General features: G+C 47.3%; 1 protein-coding gene across 2 annotated transcripts in view; it reads right to left on the bottom strand.

Annotated features, from left to right (window-relative positions):
- MED12L (mediator complex subunit 12L) overlaps positions 1 to 14,199 on the bottom strand; it is a 100,976-nt gene that overhangs the window by 10,657 nt on the left and 76,120 nt on the right. For both annotated transcript variants that reach the window (XM_039389954.1, XM_039389956.1), the window contains exons 21-35: positions 13,637 to 13,864; positions 12,044 to 12,185; positions 11,115 to 11,235; positions 10,054 to 10,155; positions 8,541 to 8,654; positions 6,713 to 6,912; positions 5,979 to 6,167; positions 5,032 to 5,106; positions 4,719 to 4,909; positions 4,233 to 4,394; positions 3,196 to 3,307; positions 1,946 to 2,035; positions 1,619 to 1,728; positions 1,013 to 1,148; positions 354 to 515 (exon numbers count right to left, since the gene is read on the bottom strand). In XM_039389954.1, coding sequence (XP_039245888.1) covers positions 354 to 515; positions 1,013 to 1,148; positions 1,619 to 1,728; positions 1,946 to 2,035; positions 3,196 to 3,307; positions 4,233 to 4,394; positions 4,719 to 4,909; positions 5,032 to 5,106; positions 5,979 to 6,167; positions 6,713 to 6,912; positions 8,541 to 8,654; positions 10,054 to 10,155; positions 11,115 to 11,235; positions 12,044 to 12,185; positions 13,637 to 13,864 — 2,134 coding nt within the window. The remainder of the gene's footprint in view (positions 1 to 353; positions 516 to 1,012; positions 1,149 to 1,618; positions 1,729 to 1,945; positions 2,036 to 3,195; positions 3,308 to 4,232; positions 4,395 to 4,718; positions 4,910 to 5,031; positions 5,107 to 5,978; positions 6,168 to 6,712; positions 6,913 to 8,540; positions 8,655 to 10,053; positions 10,156 to 11,114; positions 11,236 to 12,043; positions 12,186 to 13,636; positions 13,865 to 14,199) is intronic.

The raw sequence follows: 14,199 nt of genomic DNA, 5'->3' as shown, positions 1-14,199 counted from the left end.
CCTCTTGGAGCTCCTTTAGGCACTGGAAGGGGCTGTAAGGTCTTCCTGGAGCCTTCTCTTCTCCAGGCTGAAATATCTGGAACAGAATTGCATCTGATACCGAACACCCTGTCACCTGCAACTCTTTTCAAAGGGGTTATTTGACAAGCCCAGTGTTCCTCAGTGCTGGCAGCACTGCCCACGGAAAGCCCATCTGTGTAAGGGCCCACACTGCTGGGGGACTGGGAGGGTGTCTCCCAGCCTTCACCACCCTGCCCAGGAACACCCGCACTGCACAGGCTGTGCCTGCTCCGCGGAATTCCTGCGCTTCCGAACCCAGGGAAAGGGAGGCCGAGACCAACGTTTGCTCTTGCCTGTTTCTTGTCAATGGAGTCAAAGCCCGCGACCTTGTTGCCCTTGGTGTCGATGAGGGACCCCGTGGGCTCACAGGCCACGATGTCACACGTCAGCCGGGGCAGCGGCAGCAGCTGCCGGACCCTGTCGATGCTCTCGGACCTCCTGTCCCCCAGCTCCTTCTGGGGAACAAACACACCCGTCAGCCAGACACAGGGGACAGCAGAGAACGTGGCACTGCTTTCACTATTACAAATGTCCAGTTTCTGCATGAATCATTTCCTTGTACTTTTATTAAATTTAAGCAAGTGGCTTTGCAAGGGGTTTTTTTTGGGTTTTCTCTTTGTTTAAAGAATGTAAGTTTTCTTTTCATCTCTTGTTTAAACACAGTGTAGAAAATACATAAAACAAAATTAGTATCTCAAACGTAAATAAAAGCAACTGAGTGTCTTGCAGAGTCCCCAATTTTAATTGAATATGAAGAAAATCCTAGAAGTATCTTCCCACCTCCACACTCCTGTATTTGTATTTTCTTTTTTTTCTCCTTTTTATGACTAGGTATGTTTTAGTCTCTCCTGTGTTTCCAAGAGGCCTTTCCAGACACTAGAAATGACATGATTAAAAGATGAGGGCAGAAAGCAGTTCAAAGGAAATGTTGAAAATGAGACATGACCCTTACTTTTAATTTCTTCACTAAATTCATGTAAGCCCTTTTGTTCTCCTCAGGCCCTCCTTGGGAGGCACTGGACAGGTCCAAGGCGAGTGTCCCATTGATGAGGACCCCCAGCATGTCCAGCACAGTCGTGAACAATTCCCTGGGAGCAAAAGCAAGTGTTACCCTGAGGAACCACAACTGCCAGGAGATCCAGGCACAGATATTCATGGCAGAGGCCGCAGAGGAAGCTCTTGGCCAGGCTGGGTTTCTCAGGGCTTTCTGTATACACACACACCCTTGAGCTCACATTCCTGAGCCCCACTGTACACATGAGGTGGACACAAATCTCATCCTAAACCCCAGCTCAGAGCCACAGACAGCACAGACTGCCAACAGAGGCATCAGGAATTACAGACTCAGGGGAGCACTCAGGCATGGGATAGGTAAGGAAGGGTGTGAATGGCACCTCCAAGGCTTTCCCAAATGGAGGTACCCCTACCCCAGGCCAGCACAGAGCCCTAAATCCCACTCAAGCAGTAACAGGATAAAAAACTGTAACAATAACCCACATGCAACCTAAACTTAAAGGCCTAAGGACACAAATTAGCTGTTTGAACAGTGCAGACATACTTGTTGGTCTGCAGATCCACAGTCCCTGAGGTGATGATCTGGAGGAGCAGAAGGGCCCAGTCTGTGGTCCACTGGGTGCTCCTCTGCACTGTGTCAAACATGCCACCCACCTGCAAAACAACAGAGCAGGCAGCAAGGCTCTGCATGGCTCAGAGCAGCTCCCCCTGGCTCCCTTGGCTTCCTCTGGTGCACGGATCCCTTAGGAATAAACAGCTGCCTCATCCCCCCGGATGCTGGATACTCTGGAGCTCCTTGCTCCTTACCACCTCCTCCAGAGTAGCTGCTGCATCTTTTCATAACATCAGGATAACCAGGAGTTTTTGTTACCAGGTTGAGGCGCAGCTGCAGGGCTTCGTGCATCATCTGCCTGGCTTTGACATCGTCCTGGTACCGCTCCTCCCTCCAGTTACTGAGGATCTAAGAAAAAGGATTGGATTAAGGTTGCTTTCCTCCTGTAATGTTCTCCCTTTAAGTATTTGTGACCATTATCCATCAGGAATCATAAAAGACCTTTTTATCCTCTTGCCTGTTTAAGGCTTTGAGCAGATTTAACAAAGTGGTGGGAGGAAAAAGTTAATTTGTAAAGGAGCTGATGATCTGCTGTCAGTGGTGTGACAGCATCTTCCTGTTGCAGCAAAAAAAAAAAAATCAGCTTTGATATGCATTTTTTAACAATATTGTTTGAAACAGCCTATTTCACCACAGGTAAGTCAAGAGATCTCTTGCACTGGATGCAGCTTCTCAGTGGGATCTCTGGATGAGAAACAACCAGAAGCCCAAGGACCAGCTGCATTTCAGAGGAGAACCCTCACAGTGAAAGGAAAGCCCAAGCAGCAGAAACTGAGGGGGAAAAACCATCAAAGGAATGAATTTCCCCAGGATGTGGACCTGTGTTGTAGCCTGACCTGAGCCAAGGGGCAATATGGGAAAAAAAGTCATACAGGTACCAATTCTCACTGTCACAGCAGGTCACAGAAACTGAAGTCAGAGAAAGGAGATGTGACCCACTGCTCTGGGCACGGGACATGTTCAGGTCAAAGGCAGCCTGAAGTTGCTGCTGGAGGCTGGAGTGTGAGCTGGGTGGAAGCAGGAACTCTGGAGCAGGATGAGCAGAGGCTGTGAGTAAGCACAAGAAACCCAAAGCAGAGCTGCAGGCAGTGGCCAGGCTGGGACCAGGAACAGTGTTTTTTAAACTATGAAAGCTCAGTCTGTATCAGCTGGAGAAGGTGACGGGTTTTCCCAAAAAGGACACCTTCAAACTTATAAAAACTCTTTAGGATCAAGATAGGGACTGGGAAGATTGTTCCTCTCAGGACTAACTCCTTTATTGTTTTTCCTGGAAAGAACTGAAATCAGACTCCAGTTCATTGTATTTCTCTGTAATAAATTTAGAAAAAAAAAAGATGTATTCACATTCAAAAAAGTAACAAACACCTCCCCACTCTCCCCTCCTTGGACTGCTCCTTTTGGCACACCACTGCACTATAATTTTCCCAGTTTTACACCATCATATACACATAAAACTGCTGACACACACACCCCTAACAAAGGTGCTCATGGTTCTGTGCTTGTTTTACCTGAGTAACTTGATTCTGCAGGGATGTGAGAAGCCCTTCCCGTTGCTCATCCTGTCCCTTAAGGCAAGTGAGTACCAGTGACAGGAAAGGCTGCTGGCTCAGCAGGGACATGCTTTAGGAGAAGCAAACACAGCACTGCATTAGTGAAGTTATTTTGATACTTCCCATCTCGCTCCCTTCCTGTTTTGTCTACGCTTTCTTCCCTGAAGTGGCACTGCTGCATCTATGTCTGCTTCTATTTTAGTCAATAAAGTCTTGCCAGAGGAACTAAAGAGCATGCCCCAGGAAGGCAGAGCCCCAGCCAGCCCAGATACACATGTTGTTACTGAGACCCCCGGCTCAGGGGGCCCTGAGTGACCAAGAACTGCCCACACACCTGAAGGCCTGACTCAAGAACAGGGCAGGTTATTTAAGACTACTCTGATTAACCAGGGACAACATTTTAACAGAGATAAGGCAGCGAAAGTTTCTAATCCATGCTACTGGTCTGAAGTGAACCCCGAGGAAGTTTCCCCTAGGAGCTCTGATTAGAACAAGAGCTGCCTGAATTGGTCTAAAATTCCAATGTGGGCTTAATTCAGTGGAACTTGTAGCATAACTTCAAGGAAGTGCAAAAACATTACAGGCACCATGGAAGAATGTTTTACTGAAGGAAAATCAATAACCATTTAGTCAAAATTCTCACATGTTTTGGCAAGTTAGAGATGAGCTTAAGCTCAATTCCCAACAGGAAGCAAGTGAAGTGACAATGGTGTGATCTTAATGCAAGCAAAGAGGCCTAATGCCACATGAGGGAAGAGACAACAAGTGCTCTACCTGTTGCTTTACATCCCTAACATTTCCCATCACTGAGCTGCAGCACAGCCCCTGGCAGATGGGTTACAAAGCTTCTACATGTCCTCTTTTGGAACCAATGGTATTCCTTCAGCCCAACTGACGCCTGAACCCTTGGAGTTGACAAAATTTTGAGTCCCCAGTAAACTCCTCCCTCACAAACACGGTTTAGCTCTGTCTGCAGGGGTTCCCCAAGGTCATACCTTTTTTGTTTCTGTCTATCTCTTTCCTTCTTAGAAGATGACCCCAAATGCTGCCCTTTCTCCAGCTCCTCTCCTGCAGCTTTCAAGACCCTACCTTGAACCGAGGTGGGCAGTTTGGCAATCAGGGGAGCCACCAGCCACACTCCTCGCCTCTCAGAGGAACTAGGAGCAGAACAAACTTATTTCAGTCAAAATATGCAGGCAGTTTTGCAGCCACTATGAACTGTTACAAGACTGAACTGCTTCAATAAAGCAGTGGCACGGTACATCTGGGGTAACTAGTGAGGACTGAGCAGTCACAATTTCTGGTGTGCAGAAATTTCAAGAATAGAAACTACATTTATTGTCAAACAAAAGTAAATAGAAGGAACCTTCAGACAACTGTTTCTGTGCATTCCTGGTTCAAGTACAACACAGTCTAGGCAATCTACACACAGTTAAGCATCATGTTGGCTAGAAGAATTAAAAAGGTGCTACAAAAAATACCTTAGGAATGTCTTTTTACCATTCTGTCTTGTATTACTCGTGTCAGCATTTCCAACAGAGTTTGGACTGAAGAGGCCTATACCAGAGTTAGAAGAGTTATTGTTTAGCTCAGCGGATTGCTGAAACACCTCTATTGTGGCCTTTGCGATATTATCCAACAAGCTGTTCATTTCAGCCACAGCCCCAGAACCCTACAGTGAAACACAAGTACACTAGCACATTCATGGCATGTTCGCTCATGGACTACCTTAAAATTTAACATACTTTTTTGCATTAAATATTTAGATAAGGAAGTTTGAAAACCAATACTCACGGGCTCCTTCGTGCACTGTTTGATCATCAGCTGCAGCTCCAGCCACGACTGCCGCAGCGTCCACTGGTCTAAGTTCTAGGGGAGAATTAACATCACACATGCTAATTGTTAATAATATTAACATAAAGTCAACATTTTACAGGTCTGAAGGAATGAATCTCATACTCGAACACATCACGTGCAGAAGTCTCATCTTATAGGCAGATCATCACAATCACTGATCTTTCTAATACTCTAATGACACACCAAAACATCAGAGCATTAAAGAACATGCACTTCCACACCTTTCAGCTAACACCATTCCTCAGTACTTTTACCCTCACAGCCTTTCTGAATAAGAATCTCATTCTCTGCAAAATCTGAATTTAGTTAAATGTAAATACAGAAAACGTAGTTCTCTCTTTCATTGGTAATTCCACCAATCCTTGGCATTGCCATCCAAGTGGATAGGTCTGAATTTAGCATGAGGCCATCTAGACATGATTTTTTTTTGGAGGACATTGACCCTTATTTGTCCTGGTCCAGATATTGCAGACTTGATTTTTCACAGGGCTATTCACAGAAAATCCATTTTGCAGTTTAGGAAATGAATTGTCCCTAATGCAGCTGAATGTGAAGACATGGTCAGCTTGAGCCTTTCCAATGGAGCAGGAGTGACTGTCAGGCCAGTACTGTCCCAGAGCCCCCCTGGGACAGCAGGAACCTCCTCCTGAGCAGCCCTGAGAGCGGCTCCCAAGTCCTGGAGCGGCGGTGACGGGTGTGCTGCTCCTGCCTGACTCGGGATCAGAGGGAACGAGACACCCTGAGTCACACCACAAACCTTCCCTACAGAGACTGCAGGTCCTGAGCACCCAGAACCTTTAAAGAATAATCTAATACTTGGCTGCACCAGCAGCTGCAAATGAGTGTCCCTGGGTGGTGCTGCTGGCACTGCCCCAGCCCCTCACCTGAAGGATGCGCTTGATGTGCTGCCGCTGAGGGTTGTCACCCTCGGGGCACTCCTTAATGCCATGAGGATAACAGATAAGCTGAAGGAGTTTCTGTGCTTGTCTGTTTGAGAGAACGGGATCCAAAATAAGATCTTTGTCAGTGCACAGCCTCTCAGGTTCTTTCAAACAGTGCTCTCCGACCCACTCCTGTAAGGAGTCAAAGGACAGATTCAGCAGAGTTTCAAGGCAATACTAACTTTTGGTAAGCTGAACAGAAAAGTGATTGTTTCATATGCAAAACTTGCACTGAACTATGGCTCATGCCACATGTGAGATTAGCAATGTCTTCTGTCACTCAGAACCACCCGTCTAAGACTGTTAACAGGTTTTCCAAAATTAATTTCTTCTGTACTTTGAGAGCAACTTTGCAATAACACAAATGCTACTGTAAAAGCCCTTTAAGCAGAAGGTTGATAGAGCGGTCCTTCTGTCTTCCCAAAGTACTTGAGATCGAGGTAGGAAAAACGCCTCAGTTCTGAGAGTGCAGGGGGATGTTAGCAACTAACTAAAGCATTTTTTAACCCAAGTAACTCACTACTCCACGCATAAATTGTCCACATCAGGAAACTCCAACAGAACACAAATGCTGACATACTCCAACACTAATTTTGCACCAAAATAGATGTTACACTTTTCAAATAAACAAAGCTCTTTCCCCAAATGAGGATGGAGGAGCAGTTTTGGGGCTTTACCTGCTGGCAGATGGTTCTGAGCACGTATCTCGCGTACTCGCTCAGACTGGCAGTTTCCATGGAAACAGTTTTTCTGCAGGATTTCAAAGCTTGAGAGGAACCCCAGATTTCCTCCTCATTGAGCTCATCTAAGAAGCCTCTCACATGAAACTCTTCACTCTTCAAGGAGCTGACATTGTTGTTCCCAATTTCTGCATCACCTGTCCAGCAGAAGCACAGGGTGAACTCCCGCCCCAGCCCCACACCCTCACCCCAGGGACAGAGGCCTTTGGGGCACCGGGAGCTGAGCAGCAGTGAGGCCATCACATCCAAAAGGGCAGCACTGGCTGACTCTGAACATCACCAAAGTACTGTCCTCTGGCTTCATGTTGCAAAGCATCTTTTTAATGGGTATTTTGGAAGTAGGAAAGGATTTATACAAATCAAACACAACTGTAGCCACCATGTGCTCGAAAGGAAAAGGTGAGTGAAAGGAATTGCTTTGGCAGGTAAGGAAGAGTTGAGTTATTAGGTCTTCTCAGATGCCCCTTTTCCAAGTCCTATCTCTTATTTTGATTTATTAATATTCTGTAGATCAAGAGACAAGTCTGACCCAGGGCCCCTCAGCCATTGAGTGACCCCTCAACCTTTCCATGAGCCCACATCTCTATTCAGGAAGGATGAGAGGGAAGAATCTGGCAGGCAAATAATACAGTAAAGAGAGTGGAACCAAGGTCACATGAAGCTAAAGCCATCCCAGAAAGCTCTGATAAAACTGGAACAGCTTCCTCAGCACAGAACTGCAACAGCTACCATTTATCTGATGTTTTTCCTCAACAAAGCAAGTACAATTTTTAATTTATTAATGCAGGGTGCCAACAACAGACCTCTCCAAATAGAATAGTTTGAGTCTATAGGAGGAGAAGTGCTGCAGTAAATGCACAATGTACCTAAACCTTCCCTTGTACTCCCTTGCACCAAACCAAACCATGTCTCTGCAGAGACAAAACCACAAGTGTTCATACCACACACAGTTAATGAAGAAAAATCCTAAATCTCAGCACTCTGAATAAACAGCAAGAGTACATAGATAATGGCCATAAACATTTTTCAATCTCTCTCTCCAATCCACCAGTCTATCCCAGCTAGCTCTGCCTGTAACATCCTTCCCCAGTACAGTCACATTATTAGGGGTCACAGGGGGTTTGAAGGTTCTGAGACACTGGCCAACAGACTGTCACAGTGGCACTCTGGCTGGAGGGACACCCTGTGGGCACAGCCACGGCTGGAACATCTTGCTTGTTTAACCAGACATTTACTGAGCTCCAAAAATACATCTCCCCAGAGGTCACAGGAACTTCAGCTGAACTGGAGCCAAACCAAAGTTCTGAGGTAGATACTTGTCTGGAAAACAACACTCACCCTTCATGGAGAGCTGCTCAGGGTGATGCTTTTACAACTTCCACAATGGCAGACACATGGGATTTGTGGTAAAACACAGAAAAATGTGGGAAAACTTATCTGAGATCCTTTTTCCTCTCTATATGTGAGAGGGACTCTCCTGAGTTTGAATGTCCTGGGACTCAGTGGCAGAGGTCGGGGTAAACATCTGAAATAGTCACATCTGCTCAAAGCCTCTCTGCTGGGGCTGACTCACCAGGGAAAAATCTGCCTTTAACCTGGAGTCTGCACTCCCCACATGCTGCAGGAGCAGGAGCAGCAGCCACATTCTTCCCTTGTCCTCAGGGTTTTCCCTCCCCAGGAGCATTCCCAGGGAAGGGAACTAGCACAAGCTGTTTTCCACCCAAACACTGGCACAAACACATCACACAGGACTGCACACTCTTACCAAGCATCAGAATTGCTTTCAAAACTGCAAACACAGCTCCCACTTCGATGCTGTTGTGAGCAGCGGCCAAGAGGTGACGGTCACAGGAAGAGCGAATTCCAGGAAATAATTTCCCTACGGAGAGAAGAGCAGATTTTTGTAGAAAATGGGTGTTATTTACTAACTAACATTTCCTTTGTGTGAAATCCTCCTCAGCTAGAACAGCTACAGAAGTACAAGAACTGAATGAAGAACTGAAATCTTCTGAAATTGAAAGTGCAGCCCAGCAGGTAAGTCATTAATTCAGCTGGGATATGTGGTTACGATGGATTCATATCAAAATAAGCTATGGGCATTGAAACAGAAAAAGAAGCCTGCTGGTTCACTGTGTCCATGGGAACAGTGAATTTAACCACAATGAGACACTGAAGCCTATTTTGGTTTTGACTTCACAGATTTAGGAAATTACTTCCCTCACCTCATCTGTGTGACAAATGAGGCAGAATTCAGTGCTGTCCATGCCTGTTGCAGTTACACTCAACTCTGCAGCTCTGCAGCCTGCAGAAGTCAGTGAGTGCTTTGTGCAACCTGAAGGAGGAGAGGCACAGACTGCAAGGCAGGGAGGGATGAGGGGAAGGATGAATCCATCACCTCTGTGAGGCAGTTAACTGAGCCAGGTGTAAGGACGGTCTGTAACGTGGTCTCTTTGTGTTACTTCCTATGGTTCAGTCATGATTATTCCTATCCATTCAAATCTACTTCTATTTCTAGGGAAGCCACGTCTGTCTGTTCCCAGTCAGTATTTCTCACAGCTCTTGCCTGTTTTTCTCAAATATGCAAAAAAGCTCATTAATTTATGTCAGAAAAGAAATTACTATTACTTTTAGATGGAAGAATTTGACACCGTTTAAGAGCTGACTTTTCTTTCAATTTCTTTTTCCCATGGATATAATTGTTATCAAATCTTGTTATCAAATTTGCCCAAATATTAGAAGTCATGCATATATAACACAGGTTATCACCAGGCTCATATGCATTTAATTGTTAGGTGCTTTTTCCTTGCCTTTTTCCTTCCTCTTTTGCTCTGTGGCAAACACACACACATCAGACCTGAAAATAGTCACATTTAAAAAGAAAAGAGAACCACCTTCACATATCCTGAGAACTAATTTTCTCGTGTACCTTCTGTTGGACAAGATGCTTTATTATACCCCATTTGAAATCATATTTACTTGCTATTTCCACGCTAAGCTCCCAAACAGCACAATGTGTATCCCCATTAGTACCTCTGTCACTGCCATTCTTCACCACTGCCAGGTGTTGATAATGAATAAGTTTCAGCAAAATCCTATAGTTTTACCTGCATCCAAACCATTTCCCAAACCAGTAAGAACTGTTGCTATCGACTCCTCACCAGTGAAATGTGCAATTTTGAACTTCCACTATGGATATTTTCACCCACAAAATCTGCAGCCATCAAAAACCAATTCTGGGTTCACTCTGCAATGGAAGGACCAAGCAGCAGACAACTCACCTGTCTCCTGGGCAAAGAGGCACACCTGGGGTGTCCTGAAGAGGTGCAGGAGCAGCCGGCAGGTCATCCTGGCCCCAGGCTCAGCATCCAGATCCCCACAGGCTGTGGAAGATGGGACATGGACATGAGGATCTGCCCAGGACCTCACAAGTCCCAGCAGCAGGTCTGGGAATGTTCCATCATTTTAGATGGAAATACAATGATTTCATCAACAGGAATAAGCATTTATGGTCTTGAGTCATTAAAAATCAGGAAAGAATGGCAGGAATTTTTGTAAGCAAGAGACATAATTAATGGCAGAAAAGAATATATGGTTGTAATGGCTTTTGACAGTTAAAGCAGCAAGAAGAAACACAAATCCAAGGAGAAAGTGAAAAGAAATGTCTGAAATGGCCAACAAAGAAGACCCCAGGTACAGCACAGGTGTGGCAGGACCTGGAGCACAGTGTGGAGCAGCAAGGAGCAGGTGAGGCTGCACACACTGGGACAGGGGGGCAGTGCCCTGCCAGCAGCTCTGACCTCGCCCTCCCAGCCTCTGCCCTCCACTGGCACCGCTCCCTGGGAGCCACAGGACACAGCACTGGCACTGCAGGCACAGCACTGGGCACTGCAGGACACAGCACTGGGCACTGCAGGACATGGCACTGGCACCACAGGACACAGCACTGGCACTGCAGGCACAGCACTGGGCACTGCAGGACACAGCACTGGCACCACAGGACACAGCACTGGCACTGCAGGACATGGCACTGGCACCACAGGACACAGCACTGGCACCACAGGACACAGCACTGGCACTGCAGGACACAGCACTGGGCACTGCAGGACACAGCACTGGGCACTGCAGGACATGGCACTGGCACCACAGGACACAGCACTGGCACTGCAGGACATGGCACTGGCACTGCAGGACATGGCACTGGCACCACAGGACACAGCACTGGCACTGCAGGACATGGCACTGGCACTGCAGGCACAGCACGCTGCTCGTCCCACCCCTGCAGACTGCTTAGGAAGTCTCAAGGTTTTCACCTTAAATTCTTCTCTTGGTGTTCCCTTACCAGCTGCCAGGAGGGAAGGCAGTGCAACGTGCTGGATGACATCCTCCAGGGAGAGGCACTGCCGGGCGATCAGGATGGACACGAACGTGGCCAGGGAGTCGTGGAACGACAGGTCACTCACCTGCCAGGGAAACACTGCCAGGCCTCACACAGCAGGGCACACACCCCTGCCACGAGTACTGAGGGATTCATTCATACAATAAACATAAAGTGGTTATACAGGAGCATTTTTAATGCATTTCCCAAACATCTTAGGGCAAATATGGCTTTTAACTGAATTTTAACAAACACCAATATCAAATACTAAAATATCAAAATTCTGAAATAAAAAACTCTAGTCTTATAAAAATTGGAGAAAATTTTAGCACTCAATAAAACTAGGTAACATCAAGACTCCTTCCTTGGCTTCAAGAGAGGAAGGTCCCTATGGACACAGCTTTAGCATGCTCCCAAAGGCAAATGCCCCCAAACTGAGGGTAAATATATGGAATCAAGTACTGGATCACATCAGTCACTGTAATCCTGCTGACCATAGCAGTATCACCCATTCTACAATCAAGGAGCCAACACCAAAACAGGGTCCTTAAAACAGAGACAGTTATTTCCACATCCATCAGCATCTTAGGAAAAGCACATGGCCACGCCTGCTCCTGCTGGGGAGTCACTCTGGCACTCTGCATCATCCCCCATAGAGAACAGAACACACTTACAAAGACAAAACTCTAAGCACTGCTCGAATTTACGTTAACTCTGAAGATGCAGGAAGGAATAAAAATCAGTCAGAAACCTCATGAAAAGCCTTGAAAAGTCAAATGGATACAAGATTGAATTTGTTCTCTGCATTTTGTGTGGAACCAAAGCCTCACCACCCCTCTAAGGAAACGGGGGGTAAATGGGTGTCACAGGCATTCAGAAGATACCGAACTTACATCCACGCTGCAGAGCAGATCGTTGAAGCCCCAGACATGGTTTGAGGAGCAGCACAGAGCCTTCAGCACCCCCAGCCACTCCGAGCTGAGCAGGGTGCAGCACGACGTCAGCTCTGCACACAGGTTCCCTATGTCATTGATCCTGGAAGGAGGGAAACACTCACACAGAGCCCACGGATTTTGTACACAGCAAATACTTGGGTCAAAGCAGAGCAGTGCTTGGCAGAACTGCTGTTTCCTTACTTCAGGTGGGGATTTATGTCCTGATGTGATTAGGCTACTGTACATACACCCCAGGGTTACCCTGTGCTGGCCAGCCTGGCAGAAACCTCTCCTGCAGCAGTGTCAGGGACAGGGGTGTGTGGGGCACCTCTCCCCAGCCCCAGGTCACCGTGACAGGTCACTGCAGGAGCTCTCCCCCCTGCCAGGCAGCACCACCATCAGCAGGGAAACAAGTCACAAAATCAACTGGCACCAATGAATTTTACTTCACAGATCCCATACTGTGTAACATGGGATTTGGGGCATGATTCAGGGTTATGTAACAGCTTAAGAAACACAGAAGAGTTGACTCATCCCAGTGCAAGTTATTTTCTCTCTGTTCCACAGTGAAACTTGTTTGGCCGCATTTAGATGTTCCCTTTCGTGCTCTTACAAAACTGCTTCCTCTCAGCTGCTCTGCCCTGCCAAGGATGGCCCACACTCCAGAGAATCACAGACTGCTTTGGGTTGGAAGAGACCTTAAAAATCACCGAGTCCCACCCCCTGCCATGGGCAGGGACACCTTCCACTATCCCAGGTTGCTCCAAGCCCTGTCCAACCTGGCCTTGGACACTCCCAGGGATGGGGCAGCCACAGTTTCTCTGGGCAACCTGTGCCAGGGCCTCCCCACCCTCACAGGGAACAATTTCTTCCTCACATCCAATATAAACTTACTCTTTGGCAGTTTGAAGCCATTCTCCCAATAAAACTCTTAATACTTAAAAAACAGACCTTTCAAAAACCTATGTCTTGCCTATGAAGACAAAATCCATAATTTATGAATTACACACTTAATAAATGAAACACCAATTGTACCAGAAGGAGGCAACGACCTAATGCAGACTTCTAGTGAGCAGAGATTGTGCTGACCTGTTCATTCTGGAACAGCTCAACTGCTGGTACAAAACCCTCCCTGACTGTCTGACAGCGAGTGCCTGCTGCTCCTTCCTCCCTTCTGCTAAACTATGCAGACTGATTGAACCAAGGAACTCGGAGGAAATTACACAACACATTTTCAGCAACAGGAATGAAAATGAAAACAACTGGGAAAAAAAAAAAAAAAGACACCAAGCAAAAAGGTGAAAGGAAAGGAAACCTCATCCCCACTCTGTGAGCTGGCTGTGTCCCGCCCCAGCACAGCCTCACCTGCCCGGGTCCTGGTGGCCCATGGCCTCAACTGGCCAGGTCCTGGTGGCCCATGGCCTCACCTGCCCGGGTCCTGGTGGCCCATGGCCTCACCTGCCCGGGTCCTGGTGGCCCATGGCCTCACCTGCCCGGGTCCTGGTGGCCCATGGCCTCACCTGCCCGGGTCCTGGTGGCCCATGGCCTCACCTGCCTGGGTCCTGGTGGCCCATGCAGACGCTCAGCAGCGCGTTGCACACGAAGCTGTAGCGGTTCCCTGCGTTGTCGCTCAGGATCTTGCCCAGCATCGAGTAGTTAATGCTGAGAGCAGAGGGATTCTCAAGGAAATCCAGCATGAACTCTGGGTCCCACAGCAAGTTGGAGTTTGAGGGCTGGATGTTGCTGTAGATCGTCTGCTTCACCTTGGAACAGGCACTACTGAGGACCAAAAACAGAGAGGTGCCAAAGGCACCTTGCAGGAGTGTGCTGGACACACCACGTGGGATGAGAAAGTCCTGGCTGGGTTACCACTCCAGGCACATTTGCAAACTCATTTTGGATAAGGAGCATCTACCAGATAACAAGGCTGATACATAAATTTCATTCAAGTTTTCCTACAAATAAAGTCCTGAGTTTCCAAATCCCTTCTTGGACACTGTGAGCAGCTGGGTAAGGCCCAATGTCCTCCTCCCCAGCAGCTTCTTCCTGGGGCATCAGATGGCCCTACAGGGAGTATAACCACACCTCCCAACATCGCTCTCCCATTCCCATGG

Source organism: Pipra filicauda, unplaced genomic scaffold, assembly GCF_003945595.2.
Source record: "Pipra filicauda isolate LSUMZ 115617 unplaced genomic scaffold, ASM394559v2 scaffold78_size3787270_pilon, whole genome shotgun sequence".
Classification (NCBI taxonomy): domain Eukaryota; kingdom Metazoa; phylum Chordata; class Aves; order Passeriformes; family Pipridae; genus Pipra; species Pipra filicauda.
The sequence above is the reverse complement of the archived record's forward strand: the minus strand, read 5'-3'. Positions and strand labels throughout refer to the sequence as shown.